Below are 25,622 nucleotides of genomic sequence, written 5' to 3' on the forward strand. Positions count from 1 at the left end.
ATAATTCAGATCTTGTTTTAATTCTTCTCTACATTACCATGGTAAAACATTTATCAAAGTCCAAGAGATTACCGATATGCTATAATGACCAATGACTTTACATTAAATAAACTCATCAGTGAAGTAACTGGAAAAAAGTTCAAATGTAAAGGGTGATTTACTATTATCTTTATACAGTATTGAAATGACCATAACACTCAAACACCAGAAAGTCCTAAGTAATATTAAACAGTAATTCATAACAGTTCATAACTGTGAAATGCTGTAACATCTTAAAGTACTTTCTGAATGACCAGAATGGATGAAATTTTGCTTAGTATAATTTTAGTTTTTTTACACAGAACTATATATTTTGAAAAACTGGTAATCCACGTAAGATATACACAAAACCCTTACCTGACTAGACTGTTCGATGAATAGAACTCCACGTTGCTCTTTGTTATGGACTAATGAGCTTATAATTCAATGAAACCCTTTTCACAAGTTCTAGTTTCTAGAATGGCATGTTCAGATAGTTTGGTCCTATTAATTTTATTAACAAAAATCTCCGCTTCCTTTATAAGACATGTAATTCCTCTTATTATCACCTTCTAAGGGCCAGACTTGATTTCTGTCTAAATAAACCACGAGTGTAACCCTCCAGTCCCTAGTCCGTGGGCACTTCATGAGCCTCAGTTCAGTGTTAAGTCAACACAGTGACCTTCCCATGAGTTTGCCATTGGAGATTTTAGTCATTTTAATACTTTCCACAGAATACCCTGTCTTTCTCTAGGCTTTAGTCAAATTAATAATGGCATGTGGTATTCCTTAGCATAACCTGCCAAAATGTGATAATTTCCTTCGAAGAAAAGCCATGGGCTGCAATCACACGTCTGAGTTGACAGACATCCAAATGGATCCTATACAAAAAGAAAAGGTTGGTGTCTTCTGGAATATGGATGTCTACTTTTAATAAGTTCAAACAGATCCCAACATAAACATCTTCAAACTTGATGGGTTTTACATGACTCATCATTTCATAGATTCTTGGCACCAAATCTATGGACATTATATAACCCAACCCACTGCAGTATGGAGGAAACACCTTGAAGGGATACTCCTGGTATGAAATATGGGCTTTTTGATAAAATCCTCTATAGGAATAGTTATCAATCAAAGGATAACCTGTGAAAAACTTCTCTGAGTGGTTTACATTTAAAAGATACTTCACTAAATTGCCAGTATTGATGAAAACATCAGTGTCTGTCTTCATGATGTACTTGGCATTGGGGCAAAACTCAGTTACCCACCTGAATGCCATAATTGTTTTCAAGGTCAGATTATTATATGTGTCTAAAAAATCCTGTCGTATTATGTCACCATAAAGAAGGTGTTCATCCTCTAAGGACAATGCTAACATTTTGTCTTCCTTTTCAGCCTGTTGGCCTAATAAGAAAAATGTAAGAACTTCATATCCCCACCAAGACTTTTTTTCACCCCAAGTAACTCTAATGGCCTGTCTGGCTTTCACATCTGAAGGGTGTGAGGTCACCAGGATGACAAGAAATGGGTTCTGATGAGAGCAGTTTGAATGCTCTCGAAGTGTGAAGCGAAAGTCTTGTCTGTAAATTGGCTCATACTCATAGAAGTACATCCAGTTTACACGTTCTATTACATTGTAGTGGGGCAGGCTGAGGTACCACATCACAAGGAAACTCAGGAGTGACAGCAGGAGGAGGCTCCATTTGAGGGATCTCAGTGACATCCTACTCGGAAGGGTGGTCAAGAGAGAGAGGGCCATCCACAGCAGCTCAGAAGCACGTGAGCCTCAGGTCCTGCAAGATTTATCAGAGAGCTGGTTAGTACTCCAGTACCCAAGATTCATTATTAAATGATAATTGATTCATCTACTTAAAGTGAAAGAGTTGGGACGAAAGCTCCCAAACAAAACCCAGCATCCTGATCTGAACCTACTTAATTTCATTTAACTCTAAGCAAATGTATACCAACAACCAAGAGTGCATTTTAGCTTTTTACATTAAGACCGAGGTTAAAAACATATCCTTCTTTGCTTTGGGAAAATAATTTTTGTTTGGTTTAAATAACTGTTGAAATAGGATTTTGTCCTGAATGTCCAGAGGGACAGGGAGAGATGTGTAATGGAGGTTAAAAAATAAACCTGCAACAAAAACAAAAGCAAAAAAAGCCACATTTCTTCTTCACTGCTATGGAAAAGAAGTAAAGAAATTAATGCAAAGAGCTATTACCAGCAACATGTCCCATTAAACCAAAGGTCTTTCTCCTATGTGTGATCTGATGTGCATTCTAGCAAATCTGGAATAAGGAAAACCCAGTAGCTACAATTAATTATTCATGTGAAATGAGATGAAAGCAGAGACTCTTCACCTGAGAGGCAAAGCCCTCTAGACATAAGCAGGATAACCATCTCCATAGCTTTTTAAATGCTCAAGACTGAAATAGCTTTTATTTGCCCAAAACACATCCCAGCTCCCCTTTTACCTCACTGGCTGAACTCAGTGCTCAGTCTGAATAGCAAGGGCTTAATATTAAAGGCCTGTCCCTAGTACTGAGTGTTCATGTGTTTCCCATTCTAGTCTATTTCAGAAACCCTGTGCCAGATCAGAATCATGGGATGGAACCTCCAAGAACACGTGCTTTTATACTCAATCCCCCCCACCTAGCTGAGATGAGAACAGAGTTAGGAGACACAGAGCACTCAGCCCGCAGTGACAGTGCAGCCCCTGCTCTGCGCTAGATCCCAAGGACAAGGCTGGTTTACAATTCAGGACCTTGCACAGCTTTCCTGGGATCAAGATATAAAGACAAACACATACTAAGTGGTTCCTAGATCTTCACAGACTATACGAGGCACCAAGACCAAAGGAAGATGGGAGAAGAAGAAAATCCCAAGGCAACAGAGGAAACATGGCAGGACGGTGTAGCACAACCTGCTTATATCAAATGTTATGGGACCTCAAAATAAGGGACAAATCAACAACATGAGGGGCAGGCGGAGTAGGCTCTGACAGTGTCCTTTCATCCACAATCAGCTGTGGGGAGGGCTCCTCGGAAGCCAGAATTTGTTATGGAAAGTATACATTAATGTCATTATATGGAATGGCTGGCCTCCCAAGGGTTCCACCCTGGGTCAATCTTAGGTCTTTGGACACACAGCTCTTCTTACTCTTAATACTATGAAGATGACAGGATCCCAAGACTCCGTGTCCTCTCTATCTGGCCATATCTTACCTGCCCTGATTAGTTCTGGCCACAGTAATCTTTCCTTTCTATGGTGCATGATACAATGGAATGTTCTGACAAACTCTCCAGTTTCACATATATGCGTCTTGCCTCTTGGTTTATAGTCTATGACTTTGTTGGCAAAGTTTTTCTCACATAATGAAAGTGCAAGACAGAGAAAGACCTACAGCAGGAGTGCAATGAACACAGACTTTTGTGTTATGCTATTTCTAGTTGTATATGAATAAAAGGTAGGTCTGTGTATTCCACTTCATTTTCCTTTCTCCACCTTACTAGGCTACACAGCCAGCTCGGAAAAACATGAAACAGAGAGACCTAGAGAAAGGATTAGAGAAATAATTAACCTCTTACATTTTCTCCTCATCTGGCTACTAGACACTGCACAGCCTTACGATGCTCAATTTACACCTTAGCCAACGACGATTTGTAAATTTATGACAATAGTTGTCAGATGACAGTTTTACGTCTTATCTAACAAATCAGCCCATTATAATACACTTCAGACAAACAGGAAGAAAGTATCCTGTTGAGGAGCAGCATTTATAATTGCACATAGGCAACGAAGGCCCTGTTCCCCTTCAGTAATGGGAAGAACTCAAAACAGCAAATCTTTTTTTTTTTTTAATTTTTTATTTATTTATGATAGTCACACACAGAGAGAGAGGCAGAGACATAGGCAGAGGGAGAAGCAGGCTCCATGCACCGGGAGCCCGACGTGGGATTCGATCCTGGGTCTCCAGGATCACGTCCCAGGCCAAAGGCAGGCGCTAAACCGCTGCGCCACTCAGGGATCCCTAAAACAGCAAATCTTATGACAAAAGTTATCTTACGTGCATCCTATAAGCCACAGTTTCTAAATGTGAAAATGGGACTATGGTTGTGACATCTACTCCTTGTGGGTCCACAAAGATAATAAAGTGCCAGCGAGGAGAAGAGGAGCTTTCTGGTCCAAAAAAGGGGAAAGGTCTTTAAAGGACTGGCCAGACAGACTGTAGATTACCCACAGCACAGGTGGTTCTAAAGGGAGAGACCAGAGTCACTCCCCAGCTCTGTCCCTCAACAAACAAGGTGAGCAGGCGGGTTCTTATTCTCTTATAACCTCAGTTTCTGTATCTCTACACTAAAGATGTCAGGACAGTGTAAATGGGGGATAACGTGTACAAAACACATCGCTGGCCGTTAAGTGTTCAATAAATAGAGTCTGTCATCACCAGCTGTGTTCCTCTCTTGGCAGCTATTCTATCCTGTTTGTGTTCTCTACATTGATATTTATTGTCAAAGGAGTTATCCTACAAAAATAATCTTTATGAACTCTTACTACTTTAAGAAAAATGTTTCAGAGCCATGAATATATTTCCATTTCTTACCTACTTCTTGATTTATTTCTTCTGGGTAAAAGACCTTCAATTTCATCAACTGGATATTCAGTAGTCTGCAGCAGTCAAAAATAATGTTTGAAATTTCTGTAAGATAGATAAGAAACTTAACAGCATTTACTTATGAGTCAGGAGATCAGAGGTCAAAGAGGAGAAAAGAAGCCAGCCCACCTCCTCTAATTTCTTTCTGAACTAGCAACAGATACTGAAATAAAAAGTTAAGTCACTACCAGTCCACAGAACTCAGAGAGTTCATGGCTTCATCATGGGAAAAGAGCACTTGGTATTCAAGGCTTAAAACATACATCCAAGTTCTTACCTTAACCACTGTCCTAGGGCACGCTACCAGTTTCATTTCCCTGATTAAGAACTTGAGGGTCACTAAAATAAGTGATACACAAAACTTCTAAGAGATACTGTCTGGTATCCTCTCTTTAATTGTCTGTTCCACAGATGCATTCACAGGAGGCAACCCCGACATGCGACTGTCAACTACTACTTCCCAACCCACCCTTCTCCTTTGAACCTACATCTCTATTCACAAATACCCCAGGAGCATTAATAAACTGTGAGAAGAGAAACAGTGAGGCAAATCCCACTTCCTCCCATGATTCAGTATGTTCGTATCTTGGTTTCTACTAGTCAGTTTGAAAACCAGAGCAAGACACAAAAAGCAGGGAGGCACTGACATATATCAGATACCTCTCATACAAAAAATTTTCCCAATGGATTAAAGATTCAAGCGAGAAAAAAATGAACCTTTCATAGCACTAAAAGAAAATATGAATATTTTAATAGTTTTGAAGTTGGGAAGATCTTTTAATTACTCAACTGTAAGGAAACAGCATAGAACCCATAAATGAAATTTTGATCAAAATTTCAAAAATTTCTTAACAAGACTGAAAAGCAAAAATATAAAAACAAAAAACTGAAAAAATAAACAACAATATAAAGCACAAACAAGGTTAAAGATAAAAAGCCACCTGGGGGGAAAAAAAAACACCTGAAATTTCATGACAAAGATTTGTAAGCCCAATAAAAATAGAGACTTAACATAAATTAAGAACAAGATGAATTATACTATAAGAGAATAAATGGTCAAAAGAGAAGTTCTCAAAAGAACTACTGATCCCTCAAAAGTGATCAATAAAACAGGAAAAGATGTTCAAATGCACAAGTAGAAATATTGACAAAAATCGCAAACCAGCAAATTCAAGGAAAAAATATAACAATACTCAGTATGTGTGAGGAAAAAGACATTCTCGTGCACTTGGGGGGGGGGAATTTGAAAACATATAGAAAAATTTTAAATATGTACACCCTTTGACCAAGCAATACTACTGCTAGCAATTTATCCTACAGAAATAAACAGGTGACTATGCCCAATTTATAATACGAAAAATATCTGATTTAAATGCCTCCCACTAGGGAACTGGTTCAACAAAATTATGATACATCCATACAGGAACATATGTTTATTCATTATATAAAATGAAGCTTACTTATATTCCCTTGATATGTTACTAAATGAAAAATGCAGTTGCAAAACTGCTTATGGGCTATGAGTCCTTTTGAAATATGAAAAGATAATGATCTATAAACACACAGAGTCACATATGCTGAGCAAGATTTCTAGAATCATGTGTTCCAATATGTCAATGGTTTTTATTCTGTGGGATTTCTGGCAGATTTCTTCTTTCTTTCATTTTTCTTTCTGTATCATATGGATTTTTCCATGCTATGATGCATAGTCTTCGTAAATACATAAAAACAAAGCCAAAAAATTTAATTTTATCCTTGTGTATCTCAAAGTTCCACTGAGCATCAGCAACCCTAAGCTTGTAGTCAGGATCTGAGTTTCATCTTATCCTAGTTCTTCTCTCAAAGTGTGACCAATTCATGATATTTCTATTTGGTATTATTCTCTCTTATTCCAGTGAATATTATCTCAATATAGTAAGGAATGATTTTAAAAATCTACTCAAGGGATGCCTGGGCGGCTCAGTGGTTAAGTGTCTGACTTCGGCTCAGGGTGTGATCCCAGAGTCCCAGGATCGAGTCCCACATCAGGCTCCCTGAGTGGAGCCTGCTTCTCCCTCTGCTTGTGTCTCTGCCTCTCTCTCTCTCTCTCTCTCTGCGTCTCTCAAATAAATAAATAAAATCTTTAAAATAAAAAATAAAAAAATAAAAAATAAAAATCTCAAAACATAGTAATTGGATTTATATTAGGTTATATTTATATAATTATAATATAATATTATAATTATGTAATTATAATATTTATATGTAATTATATTATATAATTTTTATGTGATTATATTAAATTATATTTATATATTAATATAAATATATTTATATTAATATAAATCTAATAGAATTTATATTAGCTAATAATATTAGCACTTTATATATGTGTATATACACACACACACACTCACATATATCTAAAATAGTTTATGAAGTATTCACAACAAATATTATTAGTTCCCCTCAATAACTCTATATACTAGGTCAGTTGATTTTACTGTACCTTTTTTATAGCTAAATTTTAGAGATTTCAAGTGAAATAAAGACACTTTCAAACAGAGCAGGACTTATAAAGTCCACAAACTCTAGCTGAAAGTACCAAAGGACTATACTTCAGAATGTAGAAAAATGAACTCAGGAGGATGGAATGGCATCAAAGAAACAAACAGAAGCAAGGAGATAATTAAAAGATAGTAAAAACTAATACAGATAGTAAAACAAAGAGAGAGAGAATAATAAGAACAAAAATGATTTTTTTTAATGTGGTCAGAAAAAGTGAAACTAAAATAACATATAAAAATGACAGCGTTGCTGTAAATAGATTTTTACAAAATTAAAATGTTAATATTCTTACCTAATTCAGAAGGCACAAGGAAAGAGTGATAAACTTTAACACTATACAAAAAAATTCATTTAAGAATATATATTAACCTTCAGAAGGACCATTGATATAACAGATAGGTGGAATATATATCTTCCACACTGAGAAATAAAAGGAACAAAGCAAGCTATCAATTCAATAGAGAGTAGAAGAAGAGAGAAAAAAAAAAAAAAAAAGGCAGAGAAAATGCATGGCAAATAGAAAACACAAAATATGTCAGAACTAAATACAAATGGTGGCCCCAGGTGGCTTAGTTGGTTGGGCATTCATGGTTTAAGCTCAGGTCATGATTTCAGGGTCACAAGATCAAGTCCCATGTCTGGCTCTGCCCTGGGCATGGAGTCTGCTCAAGATTCTCTCTCCCTCTCCCTCTGCCCCACCCCTTCTAAAAAAAAGTAAAATGAGAAGTTTAAAAAAATAAAAGAAGTAAATATAAATATATTGTCAGAGTGAATATAAACTCACCTACTAAAAGATAAGAGACTCTCAAATTGGCTTAAAATTCTGCCATTATACTGCTTATAAGACACATGCCTAAAACAACAAAAATTTTAAAATTAGTAAATAAGAAAACATATCAGGAAAATGCCAATCAGAAGGCTGCTACAATTAAATATTAATGTCACATATTTTAAATAAACAGCAATTAAAAGGGACAAGAAAATTGTGCTACCAATAAAGGAGCCATCCAATAAGATAATTTAACAATCATGAAGCTACATAAACATAAAAACAAAGCCTCAAAAATATATAAAGCAAACTCTGAAAAGTATCAGTACAAATGGAAAAATCTATAATCCTAATGGGAGGTTTTTAACAAATCCCTCTAAATAACTAATACATCAAGCAGGCCAAAAATAAGGATATGAGTATTTCAAATAATATTAACAAATGTAATTTAATAGAATAGTAATATTTGTTTCAAAATCACATGAGACATTTATTTAAAAATTGATGTTAGGTTATATAAGCCATTTTAAGAATCTTTAAAATTCAATTTAACAAGGATGCCTGGCTGGCTCAGCTGATAGAGCATGTGACTCCTGATCCCAGGGTCAGGAGTTCAAGCCCCATGTTAGATGTAGAGATTACTTAAATAAAACAAAAACAAACCTTAATTTAACAGAGACCACATTATTTGACCGCAATAGAACAAAAATGTAACTTGAAAAACTCTTAACAAAAGAAACTTGTTTGGAAACTCAACATCCTTATACACACACAATTTCTGTTTAATCCATAAATTTAAAGAGAATACCATACTGGAAAGTGTAAAATATGTGCAACTGAATAAGATGAATTTATTACATTTCAGTGAAGGCATTATTACATCAACTCCTTAATTTAAAACTATTGGTTTGGGGCAAGGGGTTGGAAAGAAGACAAGGCTTTGTGGGGTTTGTTTTTGTTTTTTGTTTTAAAGAATGCTCTGTAGTTCAGGGAAGACAAACAGCTCTAACCAAAGAGGAAAAACTCCTCTCTAAAGAAAAATGCCAATTATAAATGTAGGTAGAATGACAAAACAAGAAAAGTATCATTTTGCAACCTCTCGTGAAATTATGGATTCAGGCAATGATTTTTTATTTTACTTTATTTATTTTTCATGAGAGACACAGAGCAAGAGGTAGAGACACAGGCAGAAGGAGAAGCAGGCTCCCTTTGGGGGGTGTGATGTGGGACTTGATCCCAGGACTCCGGGATCACGACCTGAGCCAAAAGCAGATGCTCAACCACTGAGCCACGTAGATGCTTCCAGGCAATGATTATTAATCAGTGTTTTAGTCATCAAAGTAAAGATTAATAAGGAATCGGACATCTGTGTGGTGCTAAAGTAACACCACAAAGATGACCCTTTACCTACAAGGACTGAAACAATATAAATTTTATACTGGCAGAATTAGAGTGCTAATAATCACAGTTAGCATTATAAATGGTAGAACAAACACATACTATTTATCTCCCACCGAGATACAGTATGGAATGACAATATTATCTCTGATGAATCCTAGCCAAAACTGTTCAATTGGAACCAAATCAAAATTTATACAAAATACCGAGAACACAACAAGCTAAGGAACACCATAGGCAACATTCAAAGAAATCTAAGAGCTGGGATTGTCAATTAGCATGAAATCTTCAGCTAGTTATTACCAAGAGGAAAAAGGGATAGCTATAGATTTAAAATGATTTAAGGACACACAAATTGCTATGTATGGTCCTGGACTGGGTCCTGGAGAAATATGAATACAATCTATGTATTAGCTGATGCCAAAAAGATTATTAATCTATTTATGTGCAAAAATGTTAACCAGCTACAAAAGAAAATGTTCCAGTAAATAAATGTGGTATATCTATACAACAGAATACTATACAGTTACAAAAAGAAACAAAGTACTAATACAAGCTATAATAAATATCAGTTTTAAGAACTCAGAACATGGGGGCACCTGGATGGCTCAGTTGGATGAGTGTCTGATTCTTGATTTCAGCTCTGGTCATGATCTTGGGGTTTTGGGATCAAGCCTTGCATTGAGCTCTGTGCTCGGTGTGGAGTCTGACTGGAATTCTCTCTCCCTCTGACTCTGCCCCTCCACTGTTTGCATGCACCCTCTCTCTCTTTCAAAATAAATAAAAACAAACACCTTTAAAAAAAAAAACTCAAAACATGGATGAATCTAAAAAACATTAAGCTAAGTAAAAGAGGCCTGAAACAAAAGACCGTGTGTGTGTGTGTGTGTGTGTGTGTGTGTGTGTGTGTATGACTCCAGAAAAGGCAAATTTATGGACAGGTTAGTGGTTGCTTAGGGGTAGCATCAACAACTGGCTGCAAATGGAGATAAAGAATCATTTTGGAGTAATGGAAATATTTAAAATTTGATTTAGTGATGGCTGCAGAACTGTAAATTTAGTAAAAGTCACTGAATTGTATGATTAAGATGAAATAATTTTATGGTATGTAAGTCATACCTCAATAAAGCTGTTAAAAATAAAATTCAAAAAATTTGTCCTATTATTAAGAGTATATAATAGAAAGTCAAGATATCTGTATTTATTTTTAAAAATTTCAGTAATAAAAACTAAAGAGAATTAAGGAAACAAATTCCCTCTCTCATTCGTTTATGGTGGAATAGAAAATGGTTAACACTTCTCTGGAGGGTAATAAATTTGTACAAATTACTTATACATTTACTCTTTTCTCAGTAATTTTGTTCCTGAATTTACTTTAGGCACAGTCATTTATGTCTAAAATGATAAGACATTTTATTGTTATTAGATACAACATTATAATAGCAAGTAATTAGAAATAACCCAAGGAATCATTAACAAGGTATTACTTACATAAACAATGATACATCCAAAACAATGGAATACTATACAGATGTTTTAAAAAAAAGAATGAAGATATTTTCTAAGTACTGACATGAAAGATTTTTGGAAAGTATTAAGTGGAGAAGGAAGATGTAGAACAATGTTTACAATGTGCTAACTTTCGTATTAAAAGAAAGAGAAATAGGGCACCTGGGTGACTGAGTCTGTTAAGCATCCAACTCTTGATTTTGGCTCAGGTCATGATTTCAGGGTTGTGAGACAGAGTTCCATGTTGGGAATCCTCGCTCAGCAGGGAGTCTGTCTGAAATCTTGAAATTCTCTCCCTCTGCCCCTCCACCTGCCCCCCACCTCTAAAATAAATAAATCTTTTTTTAAAAAAGGAAAAGAAAAAAAATATATATTTGTATGTGTATGAGAAAAACAATGGAAAGACACATACAATGGGCTGGGAAGAATAGAGGAGATCAGAAAAGGAGTAGGAACATTCTTTTTTTTTTTTTTTTTTAAGATTTTATTTATTTGAGATGGAGCAAGAGAGAGAGCACAAGCCAGAGGACAGAGGGAGAAGCAGGCTCCCTACTAAGCAGACAGCCTGATGCAGAGCTCATGATCTGAGCCAAAGGCGGATACTTAACCAGCTGAGCCACCCAGCCACCCCAAGAGCATCCCTTTCTTATATTACTTTATATTTCCCTGTTATATTACTTAATACTATTATTTGGTTATATTACTTTGTAAGTTATATAGTTTTTATAATATCTTGATTCTTAAAACACTTGAATACATCAAAATTCAAAACAATGAAAATAAAAATTTTTCCCTTTTCATTTTAAAGTGGTACATATAAAAACATACTGGATATAACTAAAGCAGTCCTTTACAGAAAACTAACTTTTTTAAGAAAACTAATTTTTTAAAGATGGTGTATAATTTATATACAATAAAATTCACCCTTTTAATTTTACTGTTCTGTACAAGTAGATACCAGCACAATCAAGATATGAAGCAATTGTGATCACAACAAAAATTCTACAAATGTCTCCTTTTTTTTAAGAAGATTTTATTTATTCATTCATTCATTCATTCATTCATTCATTCATTCGAGACAGAGAGAGGCAGAGACACAGGCAGAGGGAGAAGCAGGCTCCATGCAGGAGCCCGATGTGGGACTCAATCCCAGGACCCCAGGATAACAACCTGAGCTGAAGGCAGGAGCTAAACCGCTAAGCCCCCAGGGGTCCCCCTACTAATGTCTCCTAATCAATTCTTCCCTGACCTCCATTTTCATCCCTTTAGTTTTGCCAAACCAGAAAATGTCATGTAAATAGAATGACACAGTATGCAGACTTTCAAGCATAATAATAGATTTTTTAAAAGACTGAAAATAAATGAGCTGAGTACTTAACTCAAGAAGTTAAAAAGATAATTCTAATATTATTACAGAAACAAGAAAACAGAAGGGATAACATAAAGCAGAAAACAATGAAAAACAAAAAAGACGATTATTAAAAAACAAATATTAGGAACAGAAGGGAAGTGTCTAACCTGTCAGAGAAACTGTAGCAAATTTAATGATGAAACTTTAGAAATATTTCTATTAAAAAGTCAGGAAAAAGACAAGGATGCCCATTATTGCCTGTACTGTTCAGTGTTGTTCTAGAAAGTGTTACTGTCCACTAAAACAAGAAGAGGAGATAAGATGAAAAAACTGTTAAGGAAGAAAAGAAAACCTGCTATTATTTTTATATTATGTAATCACCTACATCGAAAACTCAAAGGGAGAAAGACAACATACAAGAACGAACAGGTTTACCAAGATGCTGGATATGAGCTCACATATGTATCTAAAACATAAAAAACCCAAAAATTTAAGGAAAAATACAGCACCAACAAAAACTACAGAGTTCAAATAAAGCTAACAAAAAGTGTGCAGGAACCTGGTGCAGAACAGTAAAAATCTTTTCTGAAGAATCAAAAAAAAAAAAAAAAAGTGAATAAACAAGAGAGAGCATTCTCAGGTATAAGATAACTCAAAAGTAAAGATTCCACTTTCCCAAATTAATAAATTCATAGGATTAATGAAAGGAACTTAATGATCTAGGAATAACCAACACAATTTTGAACACAAAGAATGAAGTTGGGGTGAGGTGTTATGAAGTCATCTCGCAGAGCTATAGTAATTAAAACAGAGCAGCAGAAAAACAGATTAAACAGTTGAATAGCACTAAGACCCGGAAGCAGATCTACACCTACGCTGGGACTTGAAAAATGGCAGAGTGCATCACAAACCAATGGGGAAAAAAGATTCAATAAAATGGTTTTGGAATAAATGTGGCAAAAGTAAATCCATATTCATATTTATTTTCAAAATAAAATTCCAAGTAGATATAAGAAATTTAAAAAGGAAAGCTCAAACTATTATAGAAAATACAGCAGAATATCTTTGTGAACCTATGTGTCGGGAAAGCCTTTATAAACAAGTTACAAAAAGCATATCCCATCAAAGAGATGAGAAATACATTGGGTAACATTAAAATATAAAGCTTACAAAAAAAATACATAAAGCTTACAGAACAAGTTAAAAGGAGAGCCACAGACTCAGAGAAGATACATACGAGTAAAACAAAGGGCTGGCATCCAGAATCTTTTCATTATATTTTATATACAGTATATATTTGTAATCATATGTTGTTTGTATAAAGTTTATAAATCAAAATAATGGGTGACACGTAAGTAAAAAGTTCACAGAAAAGGAAATCAGAAAGGCCGATAAACATGAAAAGAGGGTCAGCGTCACTAGTGATCATGGAAATTCAAATTAAAGTCAGATACCAAATTTTTAACCCATCAGGAAATATCAAAAAGTTTATTATTAATAAGGTGTTAGAGTAAATGCTATTTGTCATACACAGTCAAAGTACACACCATTACTGGCCCTTTGGTAGGTAAGCAATATGGTTGCATCTAGCAAAATAAAAAATAGACTTTCCTTTCCTAGGACTATATCCTAGAAAAGCTTTCATTTGTGTACACATATGGAGACATGCGCAAGCATGCTCACTATGGGGCTATGAAAACAGATAATCTGAGGCAAATGAAATATCTATCCATAAGATAATAAATAAAATCTAGTACTGTCTTCCAATGGACTCCTACAAAACAACAGTTAAAAGGAATGAACTGGATTTATACACAGAGTACCAATTTGGATAGTACTAAAAAATAAAATATTTTTTTGTTTTGTTTTAAATATTTTATTTATTTATTCATGAGAGACAGAGAGAGAGAGAGGCAGAGACACAGGCAGAGGGAGAAGCAGGATCCATGCAGGGAGCCTGATGCAGGGACTCGATCCCGGGACTCCAGGATCTTGCCCTGGGCCGAAGGCAGGCACTAAACCGCTGAGCCACTCAGTAATCCCCCCAAAATAAAATGGTGAGTAAAATATAGAAGTTGAAAAATTAAATAAATATGTCATACCATTTATATAAGTAGTTTTAAACTGCACACAAGAAACAGTGAGCTTTCAGAAGCAGTACACACACAAAACTATTTTTCTCTCCAAAGATTTTATTTACTAGAGAGAGAGAGAGAGAGAGAGAAAGAGAGAATGTGAGCACATGCACATGAGCTGAGGGAGGGGGAGGGACAGAGGGAAAGAGAGAAGCAGGCTACCCACCCACCACAGCCAGTTAGCTACTCAACCAACTGAGCCACCCAGGTGCCCCCACACAAAACTTTTTTTTTTTTTAAGATTTTGTTTATTCATGAAAGACACAGAGAGGCAGAGACATAGGGAGAGGGAGAAGCAGGCTCCATGCAGGAAGCCTGATGCGGGACCGTGGGGCTCATCCCAGGACCTGGAGATCACCACCTGATCCAAAGGCAGACATCCAACCACTGAGCCATCCAGGTACCCCCACAACACTATTTTTTAAAGAAACTGCTGGACTATCTTCCACACTCAGCAGTGTGGGTGTCGCTGTGGAAGAATGAATGGGGCATGTGGTGAAAAGGGGAAAGAGAAGACTAGCCACAAATACTATGAAGTATTAGCATTTGTTAATTCAGGGTGATGGAAATATAGGCTTTCTCTTATATTTTCAGTTTTCTCTGTATTTTAAATTTATCAAAACAGGGAAAAAAAACTATAATAAAAATGCGTGGGTATCAGAGTTAAATGGCTCACCTAAATCTTGTATTTAATACTTAATGGTTGTGTGACTTTGGGGAAGTTACTTAACTTCTCAAAAATATCTTTTCCAGCTATAAACCTAGCACCGCAATACCAATTCAGTTACTGAGGTTTATGTGGAGAACACAGACTATTCAGTGAGTACACTAAGTAGTTTCTGGAGTTAAAGTGACACTCAGTATCTGCACATTATGTAGATATATGTGGACACGCTATGCTGTCACAGGACTCAAGCTGGTCTGACCTAAGAATTGGGATTGGCTCATACCCTGACAGTGGGAGCACAGGGCAGCTGCTCTCCTAGCACAAGCTTTCTCAGGAAGGTTGAGCTTTGCGAACTCTGATATTGTTCTAAATCACACGTCCAAGAGAGGGGTAGAAAGAATCTAAAACATCAATGAATAGAAAAATATAAAAAGGCCCAACAGGAAAATGCGCCATTATTTTGTTACTGACTTTTTAAATAATAATGCCATTTATCACTGTGAAGAAATTATATTTATAATTTAAAAATAATTTCTATTTTATAAAAGTTAAACTTGTGATTATATTAACTAAACATGTATGCACCAAGTAGATTCTATATCATTTAAACAAAAAAATCTCTATCCCACAAGCCTAGCACGATGCTAATGCACAGGAGGCCACCAGTAACCACTTGTCCATATGGTCGTTGATCCACAATACCTGAAGAAACATCTCAAATAATAGAAAAGCCCAGAAAACTTCCAGGGACAAAACAGGATGGCGCTTCCAATGCTTTAATCATCAAATAAAACCTCCATCCTCAGAGAAGAAATCTGCATCTCATTTATTAACACCAGAACTTTCTGGCAGCAAAGATAGCTGCATCTATCTCTTATCCATAAGTGTTATAGAGCCTTCAAATGGGTTCCAGAGACCAAAAAAACATGAAAATCATTAAAATAAACTTAAATTAGTATTTCTTATGGAGGGCTTCTCAGTTTTTAATATGCTATTGTATATTGTCTGAGAAGAGGATATATTATGCAGTGTTTCTCAAATTTATCTGAAGAACCAATTTTAGGGATGCTTGGTTGACTCAGTGGTTGAGCATCTGCCTTCAGCTCAGGGCTTGATCCTGCAGTCCCGGGATGGAGTCCCACATTGGGCTGTCTGCATGGAGCCTGCTTCTCCCTCTAGGTCTCTGTCTCTGTGTCTCTCATGAATAAATAAATAAAATCTTAAAAAAAAAAAAAAAAACCTATTTTAATCTTCAGTGCTTCTGGCAGGACTGAACTCACACTTTGGAAACTCTTGTTCTAGATCATCTTTGTATTCACTGAATTAATAAACTAATTTTGGTGAATAAATAAAAATTTAAGTAGTAGTTTGGAGTCAAAAAATTATACAAACTGGTTCATTTTTTTTGGAAAACTTTTTGGTATTATTCACTAAACCTGAACAAACATGTACCCTACGATAGAGCGACTCCAGTCCTACGTAGAACACTCACCAATATGCAAATAGGAACACCAAAAAATGTTCAAGAACATTCACAACAGCACACTATCCATGATTACTATAACATGGAAACCACCACGGTACAAGAGAGAAACAAATTCATATAACAGGCCGTTATACAAAATGGAAATGAACAAACTACCTCACTTGACATTCTAGAGAGCCTCTCAGACACAACAATGTTGAGCTAAAGAAGCCACAAGACACATAAAGAACAGACGCTATAATTCCATTTACACAAAGATGAAAAGCAGGCAAAAATAATCTCTAGTGTCAGAGATTACCAAGGACACTGGTAATCCCTGGAGACAGGAAAAATAACTGGTAGGAGCATGAAGGGGCTTTCCGGCATTCTGGCCATATTCTATTTCTTGACCTAGATGGTGCTTACAAGTGTGTTCACTATGATAATTAATTTTCTAATCTGTACTTTTTCTTTTGCATGTTATACTTTAAAAAAAAGTTAGAACAGCTTGGCAATCCAATCAGCCATTCTGTTTATTTGGTTACTGTGCACAATCAATGTTGGAAGGCACCTACATGATATCCTGGCCCTAGGTGCCCAGCTGTGGTGAGAGCACCAGGAACTGCTACCAGACACTAACTCACCTAATCTTCAAGACAGCCCACCAAAAAAAAAAAAAAAAAAAAAGTGCTTTGGTTAACATTTTTTGAGGGAGATCTATCTATCCTGTCTGTCTCTCTATACTGTCTCTCAGGGAAACACAAGTCCCCCCACCTCATCTTGCTGCCATGCCTCCTCCCATCCCTATTTCAGCCATAATGGCTTCGTTTCTGAGCTGCAAATGTGTCAAACTTTCCCTCAGGAAGTCTGCACTTACTGTCCCCAAACCCAAAAGCTGGTTCCTGAAAAGGATGGCTCCTTCTCCTGCCTCAGATCCCAGCAAAATGCCACTTAGGAGAGTCCTTCCCTGACCTCTTTTCTCAAGTTGTTTCCCAATCTATACTTTCTAGCACACCCCTCGCTATTCTCCTCTAGGCAATGAACCCACTTGGATTTTCTATTTGCCTACTGTCTGTTCCCTTTGTAAGAATCTGAGGTTTGTAAAGGAAAAGGTCTTACATGTCTTGTTCACTGCCATGTCCCTGGAACCTACAACACAGTGGGTGCTAGGTGGATATCTCAATGCCGTACAAATGGCCTGGTAGTGTGCTTTTATCCATTTAATATATTAAGAAAATATCCCCAAGAATAATTTGAATCCAAAAGCAAACTCCAGAATCTGTTAGATATGCTTATTTGTCTTCAGCTCTCTTGTGATACAAAGCCTTCTTCTAATAGGCTACACTAATTCTGATCATGTTCATATTAAAGATCCAGACATGAAAATGCAAAAACCAACCAAAAAACCCCATTTCAATAAAATTCTAAGCCAGGGCATACTAGATTTAGAGTCATCCAAGGTGAAAAATGTGTGCCATCACTAAAGAATAATCACAAAACTACTGCCAGTTGTGCAATATTATGACTCCTCTTCCACATAAAAAACAGTCCTGCAAAGGGCGGAAATCCTAATAGTCCAAACAAGGTCCTGTGCACACTGAGTTTAATACAAATCATAATTACACACATCAGTCGTGTCCTATTTCATATAAAGAGGGAGAACTACGTATCAATACACATCATGAAGAAAATTTCCCTACCAGCACCCTTTCAAATTGAACATGTTAATTCATAAACAAAGCAATATAAAGCTTACCATTCTGACCTCCTCTCATTATACTAGAAACAAACAAAACCAGTGATGCCTGACAGCTACCTCTCTCTTCCCTTTCTTTCCAAACCCAGTGGTTCTTAAATTTGGCTACAGTATTTTGTATTACAGTATCTTAGAGAACCTGAAAAACTGGAAGCCAGTTTATACTGGGGACTAACTAAATGAGAGTTGCAGAGAGAGGTTAGGCTCAGATGGCAGGATTTTTAAAGCTTTCCTGGTGATTCCAATGTGCTGTTCTAGATCTCACCATTCAAAGTACAGTGCATGAGCACTACCTGGGAGCTTGCTAGAAATGCAGAGCCTCAGGCCCAACCCCATCTGATCCCAGCGAATCAGAACTCTGTAGATGGTACTCCTATCATTATTAGAGTCCACTACATATTCCTCTAACTTACTACTATTTGCTTACATTTGTTCCATTTATAGAGCCTGCAGCTAACTCCCAATGTCTCTTATATGATACCATACTGTCTACAGTATATGTAAACTTGCAAATAAATTCTAGTTTATCTACAGTCTCCCTCCAAATCAGTGAGCTTTCCTTTTTTTTTTTTTCCAGTAAGCTCTACACTCAATGTGGGGCTTGAACTCACGACCCTGAGATCAAGAGTTACACGCTCTAATTGAGCCAGCTAGGCACTCCAATAAGCTTCCTTTTAGAGTCCAAAGATGGGGTTTCCTCTAGCTCTTAAGGTTCCTAAAGTTTTACTACCCTGAACATATAAGCCCACAGGAACTACTAGTAGAGGTTCACATGCCAAATGTGAACTTCTTCAGTTCCTCTTCTGTACAAGCTCCCCTCTCCCATGATCTTCCTCCTGCCTATGATCTTCCCATAACTGAGAATGATTTGAACTGTCAAAAGTCCTACAATAGGTACTTCTGGCAACTGGAGGAGAACTACAAAATACATTAACCTTTTCAAACCAAGGTGTGAAATATTCAAGTGGCATCAATCTATTTTAAGGATTATGCACATTTAATAAGTTTACGTCCCTCCTTACTTTCAAGCACAGCTGGACATATAACAGAAAATCAAATTTTATTTACTGAGTGGACGAACTGTAACCACTATCCTAGCTGAATTTAATAACACTCAAAAATGAAGTATGCTTTACTCTGTCAGGGCAAACAAAATTAACGTCAAAAAGAACTTGCTTTCTACTTTATCCAATTTCTTCACATTGTCCTCTCTCCAAAATTTTAGCCAAAGCCCTGGCTTGGTCCTGGCACTGCAGTAAGAACTTCCTGCACTTCCACTATATGTTGATTAAAACAATCTATGAGGTAGGCACTACTACTACGCATTTATTTTCCAGTTGAGGAGACTGAGATGTGGAGACCTGATCATTAGTTAGGGTCTCACAACTAAAAGCAAGGCTGGGGATCCAGGGGTCATCATCCAGAGAGGACTCCACAACCACTGTACCACAATGCATCCTTCCTAATTTGTGTTAATTGCACTGGCCTGCCATCTTCCATGTGGCTCTCTTCCACGTAGAGCAATACCTCTGATCTTCCTCAGGGATGCAGAACTGTCAAAGCTAACCCAGAATCTTAAAAAAAGGGGGGGAATTCTATGTGCAAACACTGTTCAATTCCAAGCAAATCATGCTCTTTTTAATTCTCACCCAATTTCCAACTAGTGTTTCAAGTCCACTTTTCAGAAATGGAGGAATTACTGAGAAGAATAATGTTAATAATGAGTTTATATTCCAAATAACCCTGAATAAATTACTGAGCTTTGGTAAACACTAGCAAATACTCAGATACAAAAGCAATGACCATCAGGAGCTAGAAGAGATTCAGAGCACTTGTCTAACTTATCTCCATATTCAAAAGGGTTCCTCCACCTGAGGATCAAGGAAAGCCTTAGATAACACACAAGAGTTAAGCTTCTCTGAAGAGGGCAGGGCACCAAATGGTCTTCCTGGAAAAGTGAGCCCCAAAACACTGTCTCACTGGTTTCAAAATCGGCTGATTAATCACAGCCAGCGTGCTTTCCATAGCTAGTCGTGTGTTCAACATATACTTCTTGGGCTCTTGCTGGACTGTGAGGATATAATACTGACCTAAACACCCAAACAGAACAAAAGTGTACCTCTGCACTCAGGGGCGAGAGGCACCCCTGAACAGCCACGTGAACGGAACAGCCTGAGGGAAGAGGTAACAAGATGACTGGGTCTGGAGAGAATCTAGGAAAACTGGAGCAGAGCAGAGATCGTACAAGTCAGGCCGAACAGCAGGAAGGCTGGCTTGAAAGCTGGGCTTCCTGTCTCTGTTTTGTTATAAACAGCTTTACCCATTGGAGGAAAAGGACAGGGGAAACTGCTCTAGTTAATATTTCTTCTCATTGTTGACCTAGGTTAGGAATATTACATATCTTTGTCATTCTTGTTTGTCAGGCTAAGTCACTGATTACCTTTCCCTTGGATATCTGAGTGTATGTCCTTCATTTATTCATTTGATATGCCAGACCTGTGTTAGAGGCTTTCCTGCAATGGGGAAAAAGATACCTGCCTTGCCTTCAAGTTGCTGACACTAGGCAGAGCAGGGAGGAAGGTTTAGGACTCTAAGGGCCAGACTGAACATTATGAGTAAAGCCCACCTAGAGAGGATGGGAGGGAGACCTCCCAGATCAAATGTCTCTAAATGTGTGGTCAGGGTACATGGCAGGGAGCCAACTTTGCACTCTAAGAATATAGAGATGCTTGATAAAAACGCAAATTATAGAACCTACTATCAGTTTAGAGAAAAGAAAGAAAGAAGAGTTGATAATACTTTTTTTTGGTCTTAGAAAATGGGTATCTCCATCCTTAAAAACAAAGTCTGTTACCAAAAATAGAAGCCAAATATAGTGCTTCTTTATGCTAAGTTTAAAGAGCCTGTTCCAAATGCACAGCTTGGAGTTTAGCGGAAATCTATGTTCCAGCCACAGAATGGAAAAAAATAAATTTTTAAGCAAAAGGGCAGGGAGCAAATTTTCTTTATGGGCCACACAGTCTCTGTCTCAGACACATGATTCTGTTTGTAGCAAAAATGGAGCCATAGACAATATTAAACAAATAGGTGTGGCTGTGCTCTAATAAACCTTATTTACCAAACAGGCTACTGGTCTGGAAGAGTTCTAAGCCCCGTGAAATGGCATACCTTAGAACATCAAGAAAATCTCAATCTCCTGGGAAGCCTGGCTGTTTCAGTTGGTAGAGCATGTGACTCCTGATCTCAGGGTCCTGAGTTCAAGCCCTACAGTGGGTATGGAGCTGAAAGAAGAAAAAGAAAAAGAAAAAGAAAAAGAAAAAGGAAAGAAAAGAGAAAGAAAGAGAGAGAGAGAAAGAAAGAAAAGAAAATCTCAATCTTCTAAGATCTTTCTTCTCTGTGTTTCCTCATTACTGAAGAGGGGATCCTAGTGGTGGTGGTAACATGTTCCCCATATAACACGGTTCCTGGAGGGTAGACAGGGCTGATAAGTATTAACCTAGGCTACGGATACTCTAAGGGGACAACAAAAGGCCTGGCTTCCTGACTAACTCAGGGTCAGAAACACATAGAATGAAAAGTTAATAATCTATTCTAGCTTTCTGGCTCCTATCTGTATACCTCATTTCTCAGAGCTTCAAGGGGTACAGGTTATCTCCCTAGCCAAATCTTCCATTCTGCAGCATCTCAGGGCCTCACCCTAGGGATGTTCCGTAGCTTCATCTCCCCCTCATCTAGACAAACCTCCTACAAACCACACTTCCTGCACATACCCTCATTTTCCCCTCTCATCTAATTCACAATGCACCAAAAGCTCTGGTGCCAAAAGCAAATCAATATTTATAATAGGCAACTTTTTACTGAAACAAAACCATCGTTTGTGGTCCCAAAAAGAGATATTTGCAAAAGACAAGCTCTCAAATGAACTGCAACTTCCGAATGCATCTGCTGTACAAGGCCATTTAAGGGCATCCTATCTGATCCCCCACATTTGACCCCATTCATCAAGTTGTACAGTGTGGTTACCATGCAGTGAGCAGGGATGAGCAATGACAACTGTCAGAACTGTAAGAAAAAAAGCATATTTGGCCTGCACATTATATAGTTGTGAATGCAATAAAGGCACTTCCTCAAATGGGACTACCCCTGTATCATCCAATGGTGGAAAGAACAGAGCTGCAGACAGGGCACAGAGAGAAGGCAAGCCATTTCAAGGGGAAAGAATAGGAGAAAAAATATTCACTTGAGTATCTTTTTAGGAATAAAAAGGTGAATATGAAGGTGAATGTGAATATGACAACCAAATTAAGTTTATATAATTAATTTCTCCTGAGATACCACAGTAGTTTAACAGTAACCGAACTTTTAGAAACATATGTATCATCCAAAATGGTTTAATAAAGCTTAATACTGGGATGCCTGGGTGGCTCAGTGGTTGAGTGTCTGCCTTTGGCTGAGGGCGTGATCCTGGGGTCCTGGGATCGAGTCCCACATCGGGTTCCCTGCATGGAGCCTGCTTCTTCCTCTGCTTGTATCTCTGCCTCTCTCTCTCTCTCTCTCTCTCTGTGTGTGTGTGTCTCTCATGAATAAATAAAGTTTTTAAGAAAATAAAATAAAGCTTAACACTTACAACTCCTTAAATCCTTCAGGGGAAAAAAAACATATATATATATTAGAATATACAACAGAATTTGTGGTTGTGTAAATGGTCCTTAAAACCGTGTAAAGGAGATTATTACAGTCCATTTTAACCAGTCAGAAGAATTTCTTAATTAAAATAAGATGAACTTACCTACAGAATTTCAGATGAGACTAAATCAGATGAGATGTTTTTCTGCTGTTTTCCATATTCCATGCTTTAATTAAGCGATTTGCTGTGAACTACCGAGCAAAAGGACAGAAAAAGAATACATCTAAGTCACAACTCAACAACATTGAGCAACATGACATCTAAAATCAATGTTCTCTATACCCAGCAAGCTGCTACAGAAGTAAGTTATTATACCTCAGCATCTCTTCATTTTTGGGAAAGCCTTGGTCCTCCCTTCTTCCTCCCTGCTCTCAAACCACCTTAGGTATCCAATCTGGAATTTATAATTTGGCCACTGTTGTGATAACAGGCTTTATTTTCGTGGCTGGAATTTACAACGACCGATTGACTTGAGTGAACCTTCTAGTCTAGGAGAAAGAAACGTTTTAGACTCTTATCTCTCAATAAATAGCTCCCTCCTCCAGACTGATACCAGCTCAGATGTGCTTTTCATCAGGCATCAACACTTTCTGGGAGCACAAAATCACCTCCCTACATCCTAAGACACCTGGGGAAGGCGGAAACACAAACTTACTCCCAGTTGTTGAAGACTGCAAACTCGGCTCTCACTTCACCTCTGAGCACAGAAAAAAAAAAAAGATACGGTTTGGTCATCTGTTCCTTGCTACTAGCTTTTCCTGACCAAGGAGCCAGGTCCTTAAACGCTGGCATTATGCGCACAATACGGGCGGGGGGGGGGGGAGGGGGGACAAAAAAACCAAAAACCCATCTCTGCCCTGCAAATCTCCCTCCCAGGCCAACAGTGAGGAGTGGAAGAGAAGGAAACACGGAATGCAACGCGTGCTTGTCACTGCTGGCATCATTCCTCGCTGCTTGGAAAAGTGAGGCTCCACTGCACCTTTCGGATTTCTCTTAAAATGCCTGTATGCCCGTTAAGTCCGCCTCCTCCAAATCGTGCAGCCCTAGCTCCTCGGGGTTCCCTTTCCCTCCGCCTAATTCCCCGTTCTCCTCCTCGGGCGCATATTGCTCACGGTCCCTCCCCTACGAGAAGAGCCCTCCCCCAGGGGCCTCCCAGGCCCTCTCCCCACCGCCTCGGGGCTGCGTCCCCGCCCGGGCCTGCTGGGAAAGCCGCGGAACCCGAGCCCCTGCCCCCGGCCTCCCCCCGTGTCGCGGCCAACGCGCCCCGGAGCGGGTCCCCGGGCGGGTCCCCGGGCGGGTCCCGGAGCGGGAGCGGGGGCGGCCCGGGGCGACGGGGCTCCGGGGCCGCGCCCTCCGGCCGAGCGCGCAGCAGGACAGCGAGCTCCCCGCAGCCGCGCCCGGGCCCCCCCGCGGCCCCGCGCCCCTCCGCGCCGCCCGGGGCCCCGCCGAGCCCCTCCCGGCGCGCTCACCGCGGGGCCGGAGCCCCGGGCGCGGCTGCTCCGGGAGAGGGCCCGCCCGCCCCGGCCTCGCCGGCCTCGCCGGCCTCGCCGCGCCGCCAGCGGAGGAGCGAGCCCCGGGGCCACGCCCGCCAGCGCGCCCCGCGGTCTCCGGGGCTATCGGGCCGCCCCCGGCCGCCCGGCCTCGCTCACCTCCCGCGCGCCGCACGGAGCCGCCCCCACGCCCCGGGCTGGCGGCCGCCGCTGCCGCCCCGCGCGCGCTCGCGGCCTCCCGCAGCCGCACGCACGGCCGGGCGCGCGCAGACCACGCGGGAGCCCCTCGCACGCTCGCTCGCTCGCTCGCACGCACGCACGCACGCACGCGCGGGCCCCGAGCGCCGAGGGCGCGACCCCCCCGCCGCCCGCCCGCCCGCCGCCCGCCGTCGGGGCGCGCCCGCGCCGCCTCCTCGCCGCCGCCCCGCGTTCCCGCCGCGGGGCCCTCAGGTACGCGTTTCACCTCAGAGGCCCGCGGGGCTGCGGCCAGGATTCTGCCCGGTTTACCAGCGGCGGGGACGCCTGGCGTCGAGGCGGCCCCGAGGGGACTCGCTGGTTCCAGGCCGCCAGGAGCTGTGAGGTGGAGAAGAAACCTCGGCAAGTTCTTCAATCGCAGAAGGAAGGTGCGTTCTCCTAGAATCCACGGAGGACGAGGGGGGTGGGGCGAGGTGGGACGCGGCAGGTTTCCGTGGACTGGTGTCCGGCCAGGAATCTCCCGGAAGGCGCCTGCTTTCGGGGAATCCATCTGGAAACTCTTAAAAAATATATATATATATATATTTTTAAAGATTTTATTCATCCATTCACACACACACACACACACACACAGAGGCAGAGACACAAGCAGGCTCCACGCAGGGAGCCCCGCGCGGGACTCGATCCCAGGGCCCCAGGATCACGCCCTGGGCCGAAGGCGGCGCTAAACCGCTGGGCCACCCGGAAACTCTTCTTTGGAGAATTCACAGAAAGTCTGTCCTACCCGGAGTCGGTCACTAAGTGGGAGAAGCGGTGAGGCTTCTTTAGGCGTAGGGAGCTGGGTGTTGCTGTATGGGTTCTGGTCCCGCTGGTCTTTGGGTGGAGGAGGTTGAATTAATCCAGAAATAATATTTCCTCTCCTCCCCCAGCACCGCTGGCACAGTGCCATCTGAAAACAGCTGCCCATTCTGGCC

At 39.6% G+C, this 25,622-nt stretch overlaps 1 protein-coding gene across 18 annotated transcripts; it reads right to left on the reverse strand.

Annotated features, from left to right (window-relative positions):
- B3GALNT1 (beta-1,3-N-acetylgalactosaminyltransferase 1) lies at nucleotides 1-25,564 on the reverse strand. 18 transcript variants are annotated; one of them, XM_038583777.1, is made up of 9 exons: nucleotides 25,433-25,564; nucleotides 24,917-25,207; nucleotides 23,619-23,660; nucleotides 23,279-23,451; nucleotides 23,066-23,154; nucleotides 21,445-21,557; nucleotides 8,011-8,079; nucleotides 4,629-4,724; nucleotides 1-1,814 (listed from the first exon to the last, which is right to left on the reverse strand). In XM_038583777.1, the coding sequence occupies exon 9, from the start codon at nucleotides 1,778-1,780 to the stop codon at nucleotides 785-787; it is 996 nt and encodes a 331-aa protein (XP_038439705.1). In that variant the 5' UTR covers nucleotides 1,781-1,814; nucleotides 4,629-4,724; nucleotides 8,011-8,079; nucleotides 21,445-21,557; nucleotides 23,066-23,154; nucleotides 23,279-23,451; nucleotides 23,619-23,660; nucleotides 24,917-25,207; nucleotides 25,433-25,564; the 3' UTR covers nucleotides 1-784. The 18 variants fall into 18 exon arrangements, with proteins under 18 accessions (XP_038439705.1, XP_038439699.1, XP_038439706.1 ...); XM_038583771.1 differs by lacking the exon at nucleotides 21,445-21,557 and having other exon boundaries at nucleotides 23,279-23,357; XM_038583778.1 differs by lacking the exon at nucleotides 21,445-21,557 and having other exon boundaries at nucleotides 23,070-23,154.
- Nucleotides 25,565-25,622: the final 58 nt, after the last annotated feature.

Source organism: Canis lupus, chromosome 34, assembly GCF_011100685.1.
Source record: "Canis lupus familiaris isolate Mischka breed German Shepherd chromosome 34, alternate assembly UU_Cfam_GSD_1.0, whole genome shotgun sequence".
NCBI lineage: Eukaryota > Metazoa > Chordata > Mammalia > Carnivora > Canidae > Canis > Canis lupus.